The sequence below is a fragment of the Excalfactoria chinensis genome, chromosome 9 (assembly GCF_039878825.1).
Source record: "Excalfactoria chinensis isolate bCotChi1 chromosome 9, bCotChi1.hap2, whole genome shotgun sequence".
Classification (NCBI taxonomy): domain Eukaryota; kingdom Metazoa; phylum Chordata; class Aves; order Galliformes; family Phasianidae; genus Excalfactoria; species Excalfactoria chinensis.
The window spans coordinates 1,834,731-1,850,350 of record NC_092833.1 but is presented as its reverse complement, the minus strand read 5'-3'; the positions used below and the strand labels follow the sequence as shown (position 1 = coordinate 1,850,350).

The 15,620-nt window shown below is 47.8% G+C and overlaps 1 protein-coding gene across 6 annotated transcripts in view; it reads right to left on the bottom strand.

Moving 5' to 3' along the window:
• Positions 1 to 9,730, bottom strand: part of FARP2 (FERM, ARH/RhoGEF and pleckstrin domain protein 2) — a 53,494-nt gene extending 43,764 nt beyond the window's left edge. For 4 of the 6 annotated variants that reach the window (XR_011904679.1, XR_011904680.1, XM_072344749.1 and 1 more), the window contains exons 1-2: positions 9,247 to 9,313; positions 5,818 to 6,052 (exon numbers count right to left, since the gene is read on the bottom strand). Coding sequence is in view for 4 of the 6 variants with exons in the window: in XM_072344749.1 (XP_072200850.1) it covers positions 5,818 to 6,021 (204 nt within the window). In the remaining 2 variants the exon portion in view is untranslated. Of the gene's footprint in view, positions 1 to 5,817; positions 6,053 to 9,034; positions 9,171 to 9,246; positions 9,314 to 9,613 lie in introns of those variants that run through there. The other 2 variants (XM_072344752.1, XM_072344750.1) reach the window with 2 other exon arrangements.
• Positions 9,731 to 15,620: the final 5,890 nt, after the last annotated feature.

Genomic DNA, 15,620 nt, shown 5'->3' with positions numbered 1-15,620 from the left:
ATCACTTAATAGTTCACAAAGTGTTAAAGCAGCTCACTGCCAACTGAACCAGCTCTACCCAACAAACGTGCTCCTCCAGAGCAGCTGGACCTGCTGGGTGCCCAAAAGTAGGAGAACAGTCATTCATTGACATGGGAAAAGAGGGAGGGAATTATGTGAACCAAAGTGGGAAATGTATATTGCAGCAAGTAGCACGTGGAGACAAAGTGGTCCCAAGTTCCAACAGAGCACTAGTGCTGGGATACACAAACAGCATGCAGAGCATCCACCAGGAGACGAGCAAAATTCTCAGTTATTTTCCATACTGGAAGAGAAGAGAGCCCATGTCAGCATGCTCTATTAGATATGTGCACCGTGTCGGGCTTTAAACAACTTGGTGGCTGAAACCAAGAAGAGATATGAGTGCCTAGTTATAAAAATGATCCCTTTTGACCGGACCGGGATGCCCTCCTCAGCTGCCCTCCAAAATACGCCATGTGCCACATCAAGAAACCAGGGCTCCTAACAGAACATCTCAGCAGCCATTTGGCTCACATAGGCTGTAGAACAGTTTAATCCAGGCTAAGAAACTACATGATGAGAGACTGATGATGGCTATTTTTCCTCCCAGTGCTGCTAGTGACAAGGCTGTACTCATTTGTGCAAATCACTACACCTCCTCCAACATGCCACGCCATGGCATGTAAACTGTATGTACACCGGGAACTTGCATGGCGTCATTTCACACTTAGTTATACACACATACACATGTTAAAGACAGAGCATGTTATTTTAAATACAATGCCTTGCCTCCCTTTGTTCACAGCTTATAAACCACAAGCCTTTGTCCAGCAATTACACTTACATGTCAGAACTACCAGCCAAGCTGGCATCAACAAGGCCGGATGGGCTTTCACCAGGAGGCACAAAGGCACGACATGTTTCATTTGGCATTTCTGTGTTCCCCCAAAGCCCAACCATGAACACACACCACACACTCAAGCACCAGCAACTGAGGTTTAGCTCTGGCCATGCTAACACCCACACCCCGCAGGGCTCACATGGACCCAATAGAGCCAACAGCCCAATGCTATTCATAAATACAGCAGCTTGCAAGGTTACTTTCCCATAATACTCCCCATGCATCTGAATGAAGAGGATCAACCTCAAGGAAGATTAAATACTTGTTTTATGTGTAAACTTCCACACAAAGTGCCAAAAAACAACTGGCACATAGCTGTGAGAAGCCTACCTGAGGGAAGTATTTTAAAACATTAAGGAAATAAGAGAGTCAGAAAAGATCCCCCGCACAAATCGGGCCTTTTATTTCACAGGGAAGATCAGAAGTATCTTTTTATAAGCTTCCGTGCCTAATTCAACCTTTCTCTATCTCACATAGCTGTGCTAACATCACTCCCCGCTGTACTTTGGACACCAGCTTTGATACCACAGCACAGTTAATAAATACCAGTAGGCCAGATGAGTTAAGACTGGAGCTCTGCTGGTTTTCCCACTTCCAGTAGACTTCTCTATGTCTTCAGCTTTGGGCTGGCTCCCCCCAGCCTGCCAGGGAAGCAGACTAAGAGGCCCAACTCTGCTAAGCCAGGCTGATTTCAGATACACAGGACAGCTCTAACGAGGAGTTTCCATGAAGCAGGTTTTCTGGTTTTGTTATCTTTTAAGCTAATGAACACTTTCATTTTGCATTAAGGCTCCAGCAAGGGCTGAGCATGAGCATTCTGCCAGGGGAGGCAGAAGAAAAGCAGCCCAGAGAGCAGGGAAGTCAAGCATGTAAATCCAGATCTTGGGACTGGGAAAGTACACCTGCGCACCAGCATCTCTCAGCTGCCAAGTAACTGTTTGGTTTTCTGAACCCCTTCTGGAACCTTCACCTCTCACAGCTTGATGTGAGCAGGCGTTAATAGTTCCAATTCTTCTACATTCATCCATCTCAAGTCTGGGTAGAAACAGCTTCTGATGTTAACAGAACGAGACCTCAGGTGTGTCCCTAAACTCGCAATACAAACCCCCAACATCACGGTCCTTAAAACCCCCAAACCTCTCACACGAGGTGTCACCATCCCAGCACAGCTTTTGGAACCTTCATTTTATATCATCACCTTCTTACACAAACAAGCACATTGAAGCCAACAGTGCGTCCTGTTACAAGGAGAAACAGATGGCACAAAGGCATGCTTTTGCAACCCTGTTTATTGAAATGAATGTTCCCAAGGTTGTGCTATCACAAACTCCTCGCTCAGTGCCAAGTCCCTTTTCCAGGAGGAAAAGCTTCTCAGACCTGCCTCTAAGCACGCTGTATTTCTGTGCCTGGCGCTGCATTTTCCTCACAAGTTCCTAATGCTTTAAATAAAACACATGAAATTCGATTGTGTGTTAGCTACTTTGGAAGATATTTGAAAGGAATTCAATACAGGGGTTGAACCAATCCACATAAGTGAGTATTAAGCCATGCATCGGTTCACCTTACTTGATCTCTTCCAGACAGAACAATTCCAAGCAGGAAGCTCTCAGCACGCTCCCCACTAAGTTAAAGGAAGCTTAAGAAGAGGTCAGCTTCACATCAGCTCTGTGTTAAGCTGAGCAATACAGCTCTCCTGCATTTATCATTACCTTTATATTACAGTTGTGTTTTAATGACTGTGCAAGTAATAAATCGTTCCTGTAATACAAAGAAAGTGCATATCTCCCCTCAGAAGAAGCCTGCCTATGAAAGCTACGGCTTTACCTTTCCCCACCCAATACCACACTGCTCCATAGCATCAGAAGAGCCAGGTCCCCAAACACAAAATAACAGGTTTATAAAGCCCACGGCAGAACCAGACAGCCCCAAAGCTGCAAAGCTTCAATTACTTTTATTTTAAACCCTACAATAACTCCAAACGTTACACAGTGAATTACTAACTTCTGCTGCTGAGGTCAGACAAAAATAAGCCCCTAAGGCTGCTGATTTGCCATATTTAGGATGGCCAAAGCAGAGCAATGACAAACATCTGGTGTGATTCTTTCTGGAATTTCGACTATTTCTTCCCAGTTGGGGAAGCAGAGCACAGAGCTTACTAAGACAGCGTCTCGATTCTTTCAGTACAGAGCTTAATAGGATTCAAGCAGCCTGCCCTCCCTCCTCCCACATATTTAAGCTGTTAATACTTCTGCAGCAGAGGGGAAAAGCCTTCATGTAACAAAGAGCTGAGTACAGAGGGAGCGGACATGGGGAAGCCTCCTGTGCCACATCTGAGGTGTTCTACTCAAAAACTATTTGGTAAACTTTAAGTATTACACCTCACCCGGTGGCTCACAATGCCCACATGGAGCACTGAGCACAACTCCCATAAGGAAGCACGTATTTCCTACATAACAACATATTTAATTCCACATCATAGCAGCAATTCCATTCAACGCCCTACAAGCCAGTGCACAGAAGGAACTGAGCCAGAGCAAACAGACAGCAAAAGTCCCCATATAAACGTATTACCTCAGAGGAAACAGGCGAAAGAAATGGGAACTGTGATCTCTGTAACCTACACCAGCTATTTCACTTACCTGGATTTTAGGACAGCATCAGACCTGTCTGCCATCAATATCTCCCAGCAATGCCATGGAAGCAGACCCATTGCTTCCTCTAATGCAGATATATGTGCTGTGCTCAGACAGACCCAACAGACACAGATGTCATACCTCCCACGTGCTGCTCTACTGCAGCCGAACGCAAAAGCATTCAACAGCCATAAAAACACAGCTTCTTCCACCTGCAAATTCCTGCAGCGCTGCAGCTCACGTTGCTGCCTTTCAGGATCCTCACCAGCTAAGAGGACAAACTGAACCCAGCTCATACTGCTCCACTTACACGAGCCTGACTGATTTTTATGCTGATCCAAAGCCTCCAAGAAAAAGGCAAAGCTGGCAGAGCTTCTATTGTTAGACCCCACTTACTTTGAAGTGAATTGAGTTTTCCAGCCATTTATCTCATAGTTTGCAAAAGCACCCATTTGGGCAGGTCTAGCTTAGAGGGAAGGAGACAGGTGTCCCTCGGTACAGCACATGGAAGATCTGAGTGAAATAAGCTGAATAAGCAGGAGAAAAGATTATAAAAATGAAGCGGTTTGGAAGTGAAAAGAGAAAATCTATAGCTTAAACTGAAACTCATATGAAAGCATTTAAGTATTTCTCCAAGTCCTACAATTCAGGGGACGTCCCTCAGAAAGAAGTTCTGCCTCAATGTGCTTTAAACACCAGCTCCCTTAAATAGATTAAAGTAACTCACAATTAACAACTTACAAGGCAGAACAGAGACACTGGATCTTAGACAGAAGACAGCGGATTTCAGCTGTACTCAACCTTTAACTCACTGTTCTAGATTATATCATAACATAAAGACTCCCTTTCCCATTTTATACCCCATTCTATCAGTCATTTTGTCAGTCCCCTTTTTGCTCTCTGGTGAGTTAAAAAAGAAAACTTGGTTGAGCTACCAAAGGAAGGTATCCACCAGCACCTGCCACAACACAGGTAGGTATTTTAAACAGGTGCTGGATAAAGGAGAGAATAAGGAGTCCATAAGGATTAGACCATTATGGCAGCAATTTATCTGCTTCAATTTAAACTGCTGGTGTGGATCATTTGAGGCTGCCTTCTAAGAGACACAAAATATTAAGCTTCTACTTCAGCTTCCTCACAGCTCTGCAGAGAAAGAGCTCCTCTGCAGAAGACAACTACTGTGCCAATAAGCATCTTCTGAGGACAAAGCTCTTCACTGCAGTCCTTAAAGGCAGCAGGGAAAGCGTCTTCTGCCATGATATGCATCTCCCTTTGATGGCACAATCAAAAGAAAGGCTTTCATATTTATTCTTTAGTTCTGCTCCTCTTTAAGACTTCACCACCTCCCTTAACTTCAGAGTTTTAAAGAAAATAGATGATAAAAACCACGAATTGTTCTCTCCAGTATATGCAAGCAAGGTCCACGTTTAACCAGTAAGACGGCACGACTTCCCTGGGAGCACCACAGCAGTTTCAGATTAACTGCCTGCACCTCCTGAGCTCTCACTTGAGACACTTTTGCCTCCCTGGGAGGCTCAGACAAGCTGCAAAGCACATTCCACCTTTACACATTGTGCCCCAGCTCCATCTCTGGGCAAGAGTTGTTGCAGCCAAAGCCTCAATGCCTCCCACTGCTGCTACTAAAAGCTATCCATCCAAGGCTACGTCACCTAGCTAGCAAACACGACTGACTTACTGTAACCAAGAGTGAAACAAGGATTTTAAGAAGGTTTTTATTAATCATTGTTTTTTAGGAAGGGAACCATCCCAGTCTGAGCGCAGTTCATATTCCTCAAGGCAGACCTCCCCAGCTGCTAAGCAAGCACACTTTTAGATACTGATCTTCAGGAAATGTGACAACAAGCAAAAACTTTCTAGCATCAACGAGTCCACTTGAGGATACAAGATTATACATGAAAAATAGCCATTAAAAAAGCCTTTCTGCTCTCCCAGCTGCCAAAGCCATGGAGACGCGTGTGGCTCAGGAAAGCAAGAAGTCTGGCCTGGGCCATTTGGTGCTCCCCCAAAGCAAATAACAGTTAAGATTTCTTGTGAAAGTATGTGCTTCTATTTAAATAAACGTCGGGTAAAACCACAAACATCTGTTAGACTACAAGATTTTAAAAAGCAAGAGGTAGGTCCTACTCATTTCGCTACTCGTAAGCAGGTAAAATCCCTGCAGGAATCTTTTGTCTCATATTGCTTCCAAAATGTCCCAGCTCTGTTTTGCAGCACATCCCATCAGTTTTATAGTACTTGAAATCAGGTTCAAACCTTTCTTACCTCAATGTCAAGTACTTCCACCGTGTTGTCCAACATCTTTATCTTGACCTGCAGGTCCCTCTCATGTGTTTTGGCAGGCGATGATGCCATTGCTGTAGAGAGATTCTGCCCCGGCTCCAAAGTGCTCACCCCGGTGTTCTTCTGGACGCCCAAACGAGAGCCAGGAGTCTGCAGGACCCTGTATGTTCCTTCTATCTCTCCCATTTCTCAACACCAAGCAAAGTCCAAACGAAACCTAGGACAGAGATACAGCATCCCACGTGAAAACACCAACACGTAGCCCTGACCGAGCGCTCTTCATCCCATCAACAAAGCAAGGACTAAACGTGATGAAATACTAGTCAAAAATTCCAGCTGCTGAGAAGAAGGGCAACCATTCCACAGGGCAGTTAACAAACAGGACATTCAAACTCCTGCCCTCCCCGCTCCTTAAGCGCTGACATTTTAATTTCCGCCCAATTAATTTTTCTGCTGATTTTGCTCCCTAAACCAGGTCACCACAACCAGCAAACACTGCTGACGGCACAAGAAAAGCCACCAGGAACAGCCAAGGGGAGCGTAAGGCTCCTCCTGCAGCGGTACCAAACCGCCCCCCTGGCTCTGCTACAAAGCCAGGACGCACCCCGAGATAACAGGAGCAATTAACTTTCTTCATCCCTTAAAGTGATGACTCATATAAAACTGTAACCATTTCAACCAATGCTGGCAGTTCAGAGCTGTCATAATGCAGATTTCTGTAGCAGATAACTGGATCTTACTAGCAAGCCTGCACTGTACCCTGGCTAAATCAGTGGGCAGCAATCTCGGTTACAGAGATCTACTGCAGCTCAAGCAGGCCAACCTCTACAGCGTCCTTGTTTTCATGGTGTGGCAGCAGTTGTTGCAAGCAGAACAGATGTTTAATTTGACGCAGAGGAAAAAAACAACACAACAAAAGCCCTCAGAGCTGTTGTTTGTGTTCCCAATGCAGTTTAGAGGGCCAAACATTTGGTGCCATGTGCTATGCGAGGACAGGAACACAGAGGAGGGGATCAAGCTGCTCAGCACCTTCCAGGCCTGCAGCCTGCTCCAAAGGAACAGCAGCTCCAAAGGGCAGCCTCTGCAGATAGGGCCAGCTGTTGTATTCTGGGCCTTGTACAGCCCACCTGAGCAGCACACCTATCCCTGCTAAGGGCCTGGGCTGGCTCTGTCCTTCAGAGACCACCCCAGCAGCACAGCTGGAAACCACCACAGGGAGGCAGCCCTCCTGCTGATGATGTTCACAACCAGAAAGCATGAGAAGGATGACCTCAACGTGAAAAGTATGCACGTACTGCCCATTGGCTGACCTACCAGCTCCAGTTATGATAAGTTAGAAGGAAGTTTCTTTCTCAGACTGTTTTGCGTGTTTTATTTCACCACACTCTCCTGATTGAGTGGCCACTCATCCATTGCCAAGACCTAAAACCTTTAGAGCACCAGATTGGAAACCACCACCGCAGCAGAAATCTGCAGACACTTGCACAGGTAACACCTCTACCTACCAACACAAAGAGAAACCAGAGCTGGCTGCCACAGTATCACTTTGATACAGAATCCCCTACAACTTGAAAGCATAGAAAGATTTTGCTGCTGTTATCCAACCCGAGTTACTCAGAATTAATTATACACGTCACCTTTAGGTTATTTAGCAGTGAACCACTCCATAAACACATTCTTCCTGCTCTAAGTTAACAGCCGTTCCAAGGGACAGGCACTGCTGGGGGTGCCTAACGAATACAACCTTCCAGCTGCCTTCTCCTCAGCTGCAGCCAGATGGTACCCGGAGGTATGGAACACAGGCAGCCAAACTAAAGATCAACCAGGAGATCCTGGCTTTGTACTAGCTTTGGTGATAAGGCAGGAGAGAGCAAAGCCATGACAAACAAGCTGGAGGTGGCAAAGTCCTTCCTCACAGGTGTTAACAGGAAAAGTGAATGCCAGCGGGCTCACTCACATCTTGCTGATAGCACGATCCTAACAACATTTAGCACTGAAGCAATCCCCAGCAAGCATCTATTCAGAAATCCAGGGCCTGACCAGAATTCCTTCTTTACGTGGGCAGCAAGCTAACTACATATGACATTCATTAACAAGAAATGCTGGTTCACGAAGCATTCCAGTTAAAGGAACTACCCGAAGGAAAGAATCAAGCCTGAGAGAAACTGGAAGCACCGGGAAGAAGGAGGCTGTATTTGCAAAGCATTCACCAGCAAGTGAGAGTAGCTCTGGCCCCAGCAAGCCAAGACCACATCTCATCTACCTCTTCGTCAATGCAAACCTAAAATGTCTTTGCCACAGAATTACATCTCCCTTACGCTCACTCAGCCCATGTTTCTTTGCCTCAAGTGCTTACCACGATCATCTCCTTATAAACAAACACCAGACATCAAAAATAAGCAAGACGCTGCTTTTCAGCTAGCAGTAAATCTGGAAAGGAAGCTTCAAGTAGCCCAGCGAGCACAGCATCTTCTGGTCAGTGACAGTCACTGCAGCGCTCCATCCCCAGCCTACATGCAGAACCAGCAGGGTTCATGCACTACATAGAGGGCCGTGGGAGCCCTGTGAGGCTCCTTGCAGATAGCTCTGGAAACAAGCTTCAGCTCCCAGGTGCAAGCTTTCAGGTGTTACTGCTGCCGCTACTGCGCGGTGCCACCACAGCGGCACCAGCTGATGCACCATAAATCCAACAAACGTGCTGAAAAGAGAAGACGACCACGAGCCCTCAGCTGCACCAGCACGCGAGGACTTGTGGTGTGTGTGCGCGTGCCTCTCCCTCCAGCCCACGCTCCTCAACTCCCTTACAAGCTCCATCTCAGTGCCGCGTTAAGGGGCTCCGCTCTCCCTGTGGCCGCAGACCACGAGCACCCCGGCACGGCAGCCGCTGTCCCACCTGAGCCGCACGCCCGGGCAGCACACACAGCACAACACACAGCACAGCACACACAGCACAGCACACACAGCACAGCACACACAGCACAGCACACACAGCACAGCACACACAGCACAGCACACCGCACACACAGCCAGGCCGTCAGGCTCCTCGCCGCCGAATACACCCAAACCCCACATTCCTTCCACAAAACCTCCCCCGTTGTCTCATCGGAGCTCCATTACGACAAAGCGTCCGAAGCGCGACGAGCCAACAGCGGGAGCTGACGGCACGCGGACACCCCGACCCGGACACAAACTCACGCACCGGACGAACTCGCGGCTCCCGGGAGGGCTCGCTGCGGTCCCCCGGAGGCTGCAGCCCGCACCCGAGGCCGCGGCCCAGCACCAGGCGCTGCGCTCAGGCCGCTCCCCGCTCGGCCCGCCCGCCGCCAGAAGCGCCGCCCTGGGCTGTGGGCTCCCCCGCGCTCCCGGCCCGCTCCGCGCTGCCCGCTGGGGTCACTCCGCGCCGCGCCTCACCTCGCGGGGCCGCCCGCCGTCCCGCCGCACCGCAGCCGCCGCCGCGTCCCCGGCCCCGCCGAGCCCGCCCCGCCCCGCCCCGCCATTGGGCGGCCCGCCCGGGGCCGGGCCCTGGGCAGCCCCGCGGGGTGGGCCGCGGCCTCGCCTCGGCGGCCGGGCACGGCCAACAAAAAGGGCTCTGTTTGCCCCGGCGGCCTCCGTCTGCGAGAAGAAAGGGGCCGGTGAGGCGAGGCCCGGAGCCAGGCGCGCCGCCCGGATTCCCCATGCCCACCCCGGGCTCCGGAATGCCGCTCGGGACACCGCTCAGCGCCATCAGCCCCGGCACTGGGCTCCGTGCCGCTCCTCGAGCCCGCAGGACGCGCTTTACCCTTCAGCCGGGGGCTCCGCACAGCTGTCCCTCCTGCCTGCCCCCCACGAAGAACCACCGCGGCTCACGTTTACACGCGCACGGGGCAGCAGCCACGTGCTGGGCGGACCCGGCGCTAACACGAGGGACAGCCGCGGCCACGAGGACGTCGGAACCTCTTCCCAAGGCAGCAAAGCCCACCCCTCGGCAGTCCTTACGGGCAGAAGCTGCGCTGCTCCAACAGAACCACTGCCCTCTGGTTGCCCGGCTGAGGCAGCAAGCAGAGCATCGCTCCCCAAAAAGGGCCACCTTCAACTAATCGCCCCACTCTGCCTCATCAGAGCCTGTTTTCCTAGATGAGAAGTAGGAAAAAGGAGAGAAACACAGTGGTTTCTCCAGGGAAGGAGAGGTGGCCAATAACACGATGTGCAAAGAGCCACCCTGTATGTGAGAACTCGGCCTTTTCACAACCGTCTGAAAAGCAAAACAGCATTATGGCTTTTACATGAACAAAGCACGCAAATCATGTAAAACAGCCCTTTCATCCCGGAGCCAGAAGGAGCTCACACGTGTAATGAGTAAATCCTGATGAGCGACATTCTCCTTTAAAAAGGGAAAGTAACAGGGTTTTAAAGAGTGCGTTGTTGTCCACTTCCCTTAAACTGACATGAAGCCAATCAACCTCCTTTATGAGAGAGGAGTATGGAGAGTTGCAGGAATACACATTTAGATAACTATCCATTAAAAAAATGGCAGTTCCAGTAAATGGAAAGCTTTTCTCAACCAAAATGGATGTTCCAACACCTTGCTTTGCCTTCTATTTGCATTGCGCTCCCATGGAGCAGCCAGCTTTATTTGCATCCTTTACGGCGGAGACGCTTCAAAGTCATTTCAGATCTTAAAGAAAAGGAGGGGTTGAAAAGTACACCAAAGATTTCCTCATGGAAAAACAACAACGCAGCTCTTGCTAAAATGGAGAACAAATCTGATGCTTTAAAAGCAGCATCACAACCATTAGAGAGGAAGCAGTAACTGCAGGCCTTTAGAAGCACCAGCACCCTGCTGTTTGTGCTCCACCACGTCTTGCTGACTTTTATTGCTCACATGAAATATGTGTGTCTTGCTAAGCTGAAGCAATCCAGTAATGAAAAAGCACTGGAGGTTTGGTCTTTAAGTGCTCACATCTCTGCTTGTACACACAGCTCATTGCCAGCCTTCCTACCCACCAGAGGCAAAGACCATTCTTCCATCCCAGCACTAAGAGCTCAGCAGGATACACAAGTGTTGCTCTGGGACCAGTTTACTTGCCATCACCCTTAAGAGGTTTCCTTTTCACACCCGTGTTCCCCGTTCTTCAGGACAGATAACACAGCCCCACTGATAATAAATGGCAGCTATTACTGCCTAAATGCTTAAACCTTTCTACAAGAGATCCTGCTGGAGAAGTCGCTAGAGGTTTTCATGCTTCTACTCGTGTGCATTGGGCCTGGCTGTGAAGGGACCTGCCATTTCAGTTCCTGCACCAGAGGCAGAGAAAGGGATAAGAAGGCAGAGATTCCAGATACACGAGCTAGAAGAAAGTGTCAGCTGTGCACCTTGCACTCACTGAATCCTTCAGCGAGCAGCAGCCCATGAATGGATGATGCATTCCTAATCCCAGCCCAGCAGGGCACAAACAGGACGTGCCCTAACAGACAGAGCCTCTGACCTACACAGCCTTTCACAAAACTGCTTGGCTGCTGGAACTCACAAAACATGCTTGAGACATGGTGCTGATGAATGGACTCGAGGCCTGAGAGAGGAAATGGATGCTATTATCATGAGTCAGCAATACATGCTTCACAGCTGTCTGCATAGAAAACAGAAACACAAAGACTCGTGAGTTTTCTTAACCTCTATAAAGGCAAACTTCAACCAGGCAGTCCATTTGAATCATTGACATGACAAGGAAGCCAGGAGAGGAATCATTTCATTATGAGAGTCAGCTGCTGATATTGGAAGGATGCAACACAAAGACTAAGTAAAACCTTCACCAGCGTGAGATAGAAGATGGCTGTGCAGGACTCTTTCACCCAACTGAGGTTACATAGTCCGCCTTACATTCCCCTCTTGGTCCAAATGGGATAATTAGAATTACCCTCCTGCTGCAGTACAGTGTAATTTCTTTCTTTAGTTACTCACTGGATAAGGGTAGAAGAAGCCAAAAAGGACAGCATCTAGAAAAGCTTCCTGTTCACATTCTTTATCGTGGTAAAGAGGTACAAGACAGATTGAAAACAATATTGATCTTTTCATGACACCTTTTTCAGTTACATGTTACGAAGTTCTGTTTCTTAGCAGCCTCCTGTCAGCTGATAAAACAACTTCAGTTTTGTCTCCCCTTCTATACACAGCAGAAGATAAGGTTGAGCTTGGACACAAAATACATATGATGTATTCTACACTTTAACTGGGCTGCACAGCACTAGTTCACTTCTCCAGCATGCTTTTCTTATACTCTGTGACAGCATGCATAGGCATGTCAATGCTGGAGAGGTGAAGATGGATGGGTACAGATTTCAGTGCAGGTAGGCCAGCTGGAGCATCAGGATCCTTGGAAGGAGTGGGGTGTTCACAGAGCCTTGGATATTACAGATCAGTGCTGCTGTCCTGCTTTGATTACAACTGGTGCAGGTATTTTGCCCTGTACTACAGTCCTCCCATCAGTTACTACCTGGAGACACTCAGCAGTTTGCTGTGAACATCGTTACCTGCCTAAGCATAGTGTTAGCTAGGGCTGAATGCAAGGCTGATAGTATCGCCATGGGACAACTGCCCTTCTTTCTCCTGACCTCTCAGGACCTGCTGTCACAGTACCAGCTGTAAAGCATCTGGGAAGGAAAAATCTTTCTATAAATACATTCAGAACTTAAACTGTATGTCATGAAAATTAGTGACTTCCCTGACCGTATTCATCATCTGAAAATGTTTAGTCCCACAAGGACTCGCTAAAGTACTCTGCGCTTTGTGATGGACTGTGCCAGAACCAGACATAAGTCTAGCTCCCTTGTCTGCCAGGCCTGTCCTGTGGTCCGCCTTCCACATCAACACTGACATCTCAGCAGAGACTGGGCTGTGTTGATGAATCATTCCTCAACCTGTCTCATCCAGATAAACAAATTCTCTGCCTAACAGCTCAGAGTTGCATCAGACCACTTCCCCAGTAGGAAAACCAAGCCAGTTTCAGCTGTTAGTCAGGCGTTGTTCTTTACCCACAAGCCACTTGTACTCTAGAAGATAGAAAAACACGAGAGAGAAGAGTGATATAATTTGATGCATACAACTTGACTTTCATAAGCAAAGGATAAAAGCATCATGCCAAAGTGAACAGGGATAGCTGGATAGCAGGAGTTTTGAGCTGCATTGTGAACACAAAGAATGGATGGCAAAGGTGAACCAGTGCCTATTGTTTTCTGGAATCACTCTCTTACGCTACTTTTACTGTTAATAAACACCTGGAGGGATTGGAGAGACACTATTTGTCGACATTCATGAAGATACTTTGCAAAGTGGCAGAGATCAATGTGAAACCATCATAATTAGCAGCATCTTGCTAAACCAACTGCAGAAGCTGATTTCCATAGCACAGAAATTTGGGAAGAGCAGGGGCGTTCTGCTTCCAATCCTAAACGCCACCTCCACATCCCCAGCCATCGTGCTAGAGCACGTATCACAAGGGTAATCAATCCTCTGGGCTTTGCAGACTGCTCCCCTTTGGGGCATTCCTCAGGAGCCCTTCGACACACACCATACCTATCAGTTTACCTTTACAAAGTGTGAAGTCCAAGAGTCTCAGGTGTTGTCCAATTCTTTTAAACAGGCACTTAAAGGGAAAAAAACAAACACCAACGTAAGTCTGCTAACAGAAAAAATTAGTGGATGCAATCCTTTTCTGCAATCACCCACTTCGACTTTCATAATTGCATTTTAAGTTGCTCTCATGGTGAAAGTGGCAATTACAGGAGACAAATTAAGCACAACGTATGTTCATACCTGTGTGTGAGTGCACACACACACAAGTACTTGCTCTGCAACTCCTGTCGGGCTGACTGGTGTGCTTGTCTAAGCATATTCCTCCTAGCCAGAAGGTTCAGTCTGCAGCCAGCAGCAGTTATGATTCAACACTATGAAAGCCCGAAGCACACACAAGCTACAGGCTGCACAGAAACATGGGACTGCTCAGCTACACGAGCTGGAACAGAAGTCCAGGCACAAACCACAAACCGTGCCTCCTATTTCTCCCCCCGTATCGATGACAGGCAAAGTCCAATGGCATGTTGCCTCCACGTGGCGATCCCATCCTACTGCAGGAGAGCGGAAATACCCCTAGAATTCCCCTCAATTCAAGCTGTCGTAAGCATTTCAACTGACGTCAGTTCTTTGTAACAGCCTAAATGTTAAGCTGACGGATCAGTGAAACCATCTTATCTGCAAGAACACAATTTACTTCTCTTTTGCACTTAGAACTTACTTGGGTAATCTCAGCCTGCATGTCTGAAACAGCAAGGCCTTACGAATAATGTATATGAAAGAACCAAACGACCAAAGCAAAGCAGAGGAAGCGCTCTTCCCTCCTCCCCCTCCCCCCAAGTTCATCTTCTTTCCTTGTCCATCAAATCAGGCCAGTATCTGCAGCATTCATTACCTCACAAGAGCTGCTCAAGGTTCAGTCCAGTCACGACTTGTATCAGGCTGCTAAGATCGACATCAAGAAGTGTTTAAGGGGAAAAACAAGACACCATCAACCAGAAGCCATAATTCTCCCTGAATATGACATCCTAAAAGAGAGGTCGTGTCTCTTTTTCACATCCCTGTTAAATGCTGAAGCCTTCAGACAGTACAACTACGTGAAAGCACAGTCATACAGGTGTCAGTTGCAAAACCACTGCAGATCCAGCCTGCACGTTCTGGGGGGAAAAAAAAAGCCTGTGCTTTGAGAAAGTCGCTACTACAGGAAGAGTTTGACCTGGATTTTGGGCTCTGCATTATGGAAAAGTTCCTTAAAGGTAGAAGTGAATCAAAACCATCAAAACAAGAGTGGAATTGCAAATTACAGAGAGCAGGAACGGGCATGTTCTGAACAAAGCATTTTTACTGTCAGGGCTTTTCCTTCTTTTAATAAACACCCTGTTGAAGGAGTACAGTATCTGTTTCAGTAAGTGTTTTGCATTAGCTCTCGGGGTGTGTTTATTTACTCATTCTACAGACTATGCCGAGTTATCTTCACACAACATTGGACCTCCCCTGTTTCCTACCTGGGAATTTTCCCAGGTATTTTTGGCTTCTGCTTCTAAAAATGAGGCGATTCCTTCTCTTTGCCCCACCAGCCTCTATTTGTTTATTAATGAAAACCAGGAGAACAGCCAGCTTAAGTAAGACAGCTTAACGCAGTAAGCTGCTAATGGCTGGCATGTCTTTTAATTCAGGTATCTTGACCTTTTGCAACTACCTCCTTCCACGTGACTCCTATGATAGAGCAGACATTTCTACCTGGCAACTTGGACCCCTCTCAGGATGCAGCCATACTTGAAATCTGATATGCCATCACCAAAGAAGAAGCATGTGAAACTGAGGATCCAGGGAGGGCTGAGAGCAGAGCACAGCTACCTGCACCAGTCCTACAAAACCATTTACACCGAGTTTCAAACAAAGTGAGCAATAGCACCAGGCTTAGCAGTGTAAGTAGCTCTGCTCACTTATTCCCTACCAAGGAGCTCTGTTTTTCCTACAGCAATCAAAGCACAGCTCTACTTGCCTCATGGTAATTGCTTCTTGCAACTGCGTGCAGGGCTGCCAGAGGTAGTTTCTGAGAAGCATGTTGTTCTCTGTCAGTGATAGCCGGACACCTCCTGTGTCTTGCTAGACTTATAGGAACTCATTCCTGTGGGTGGAAATGAGCTTCATTTTGCATTTCAAGTACCGAAACCTGCAAACTTACAGCTACATCAGATGATCTGGCCTTTCTAAACACAGTAGAAGCTCCCCGGCA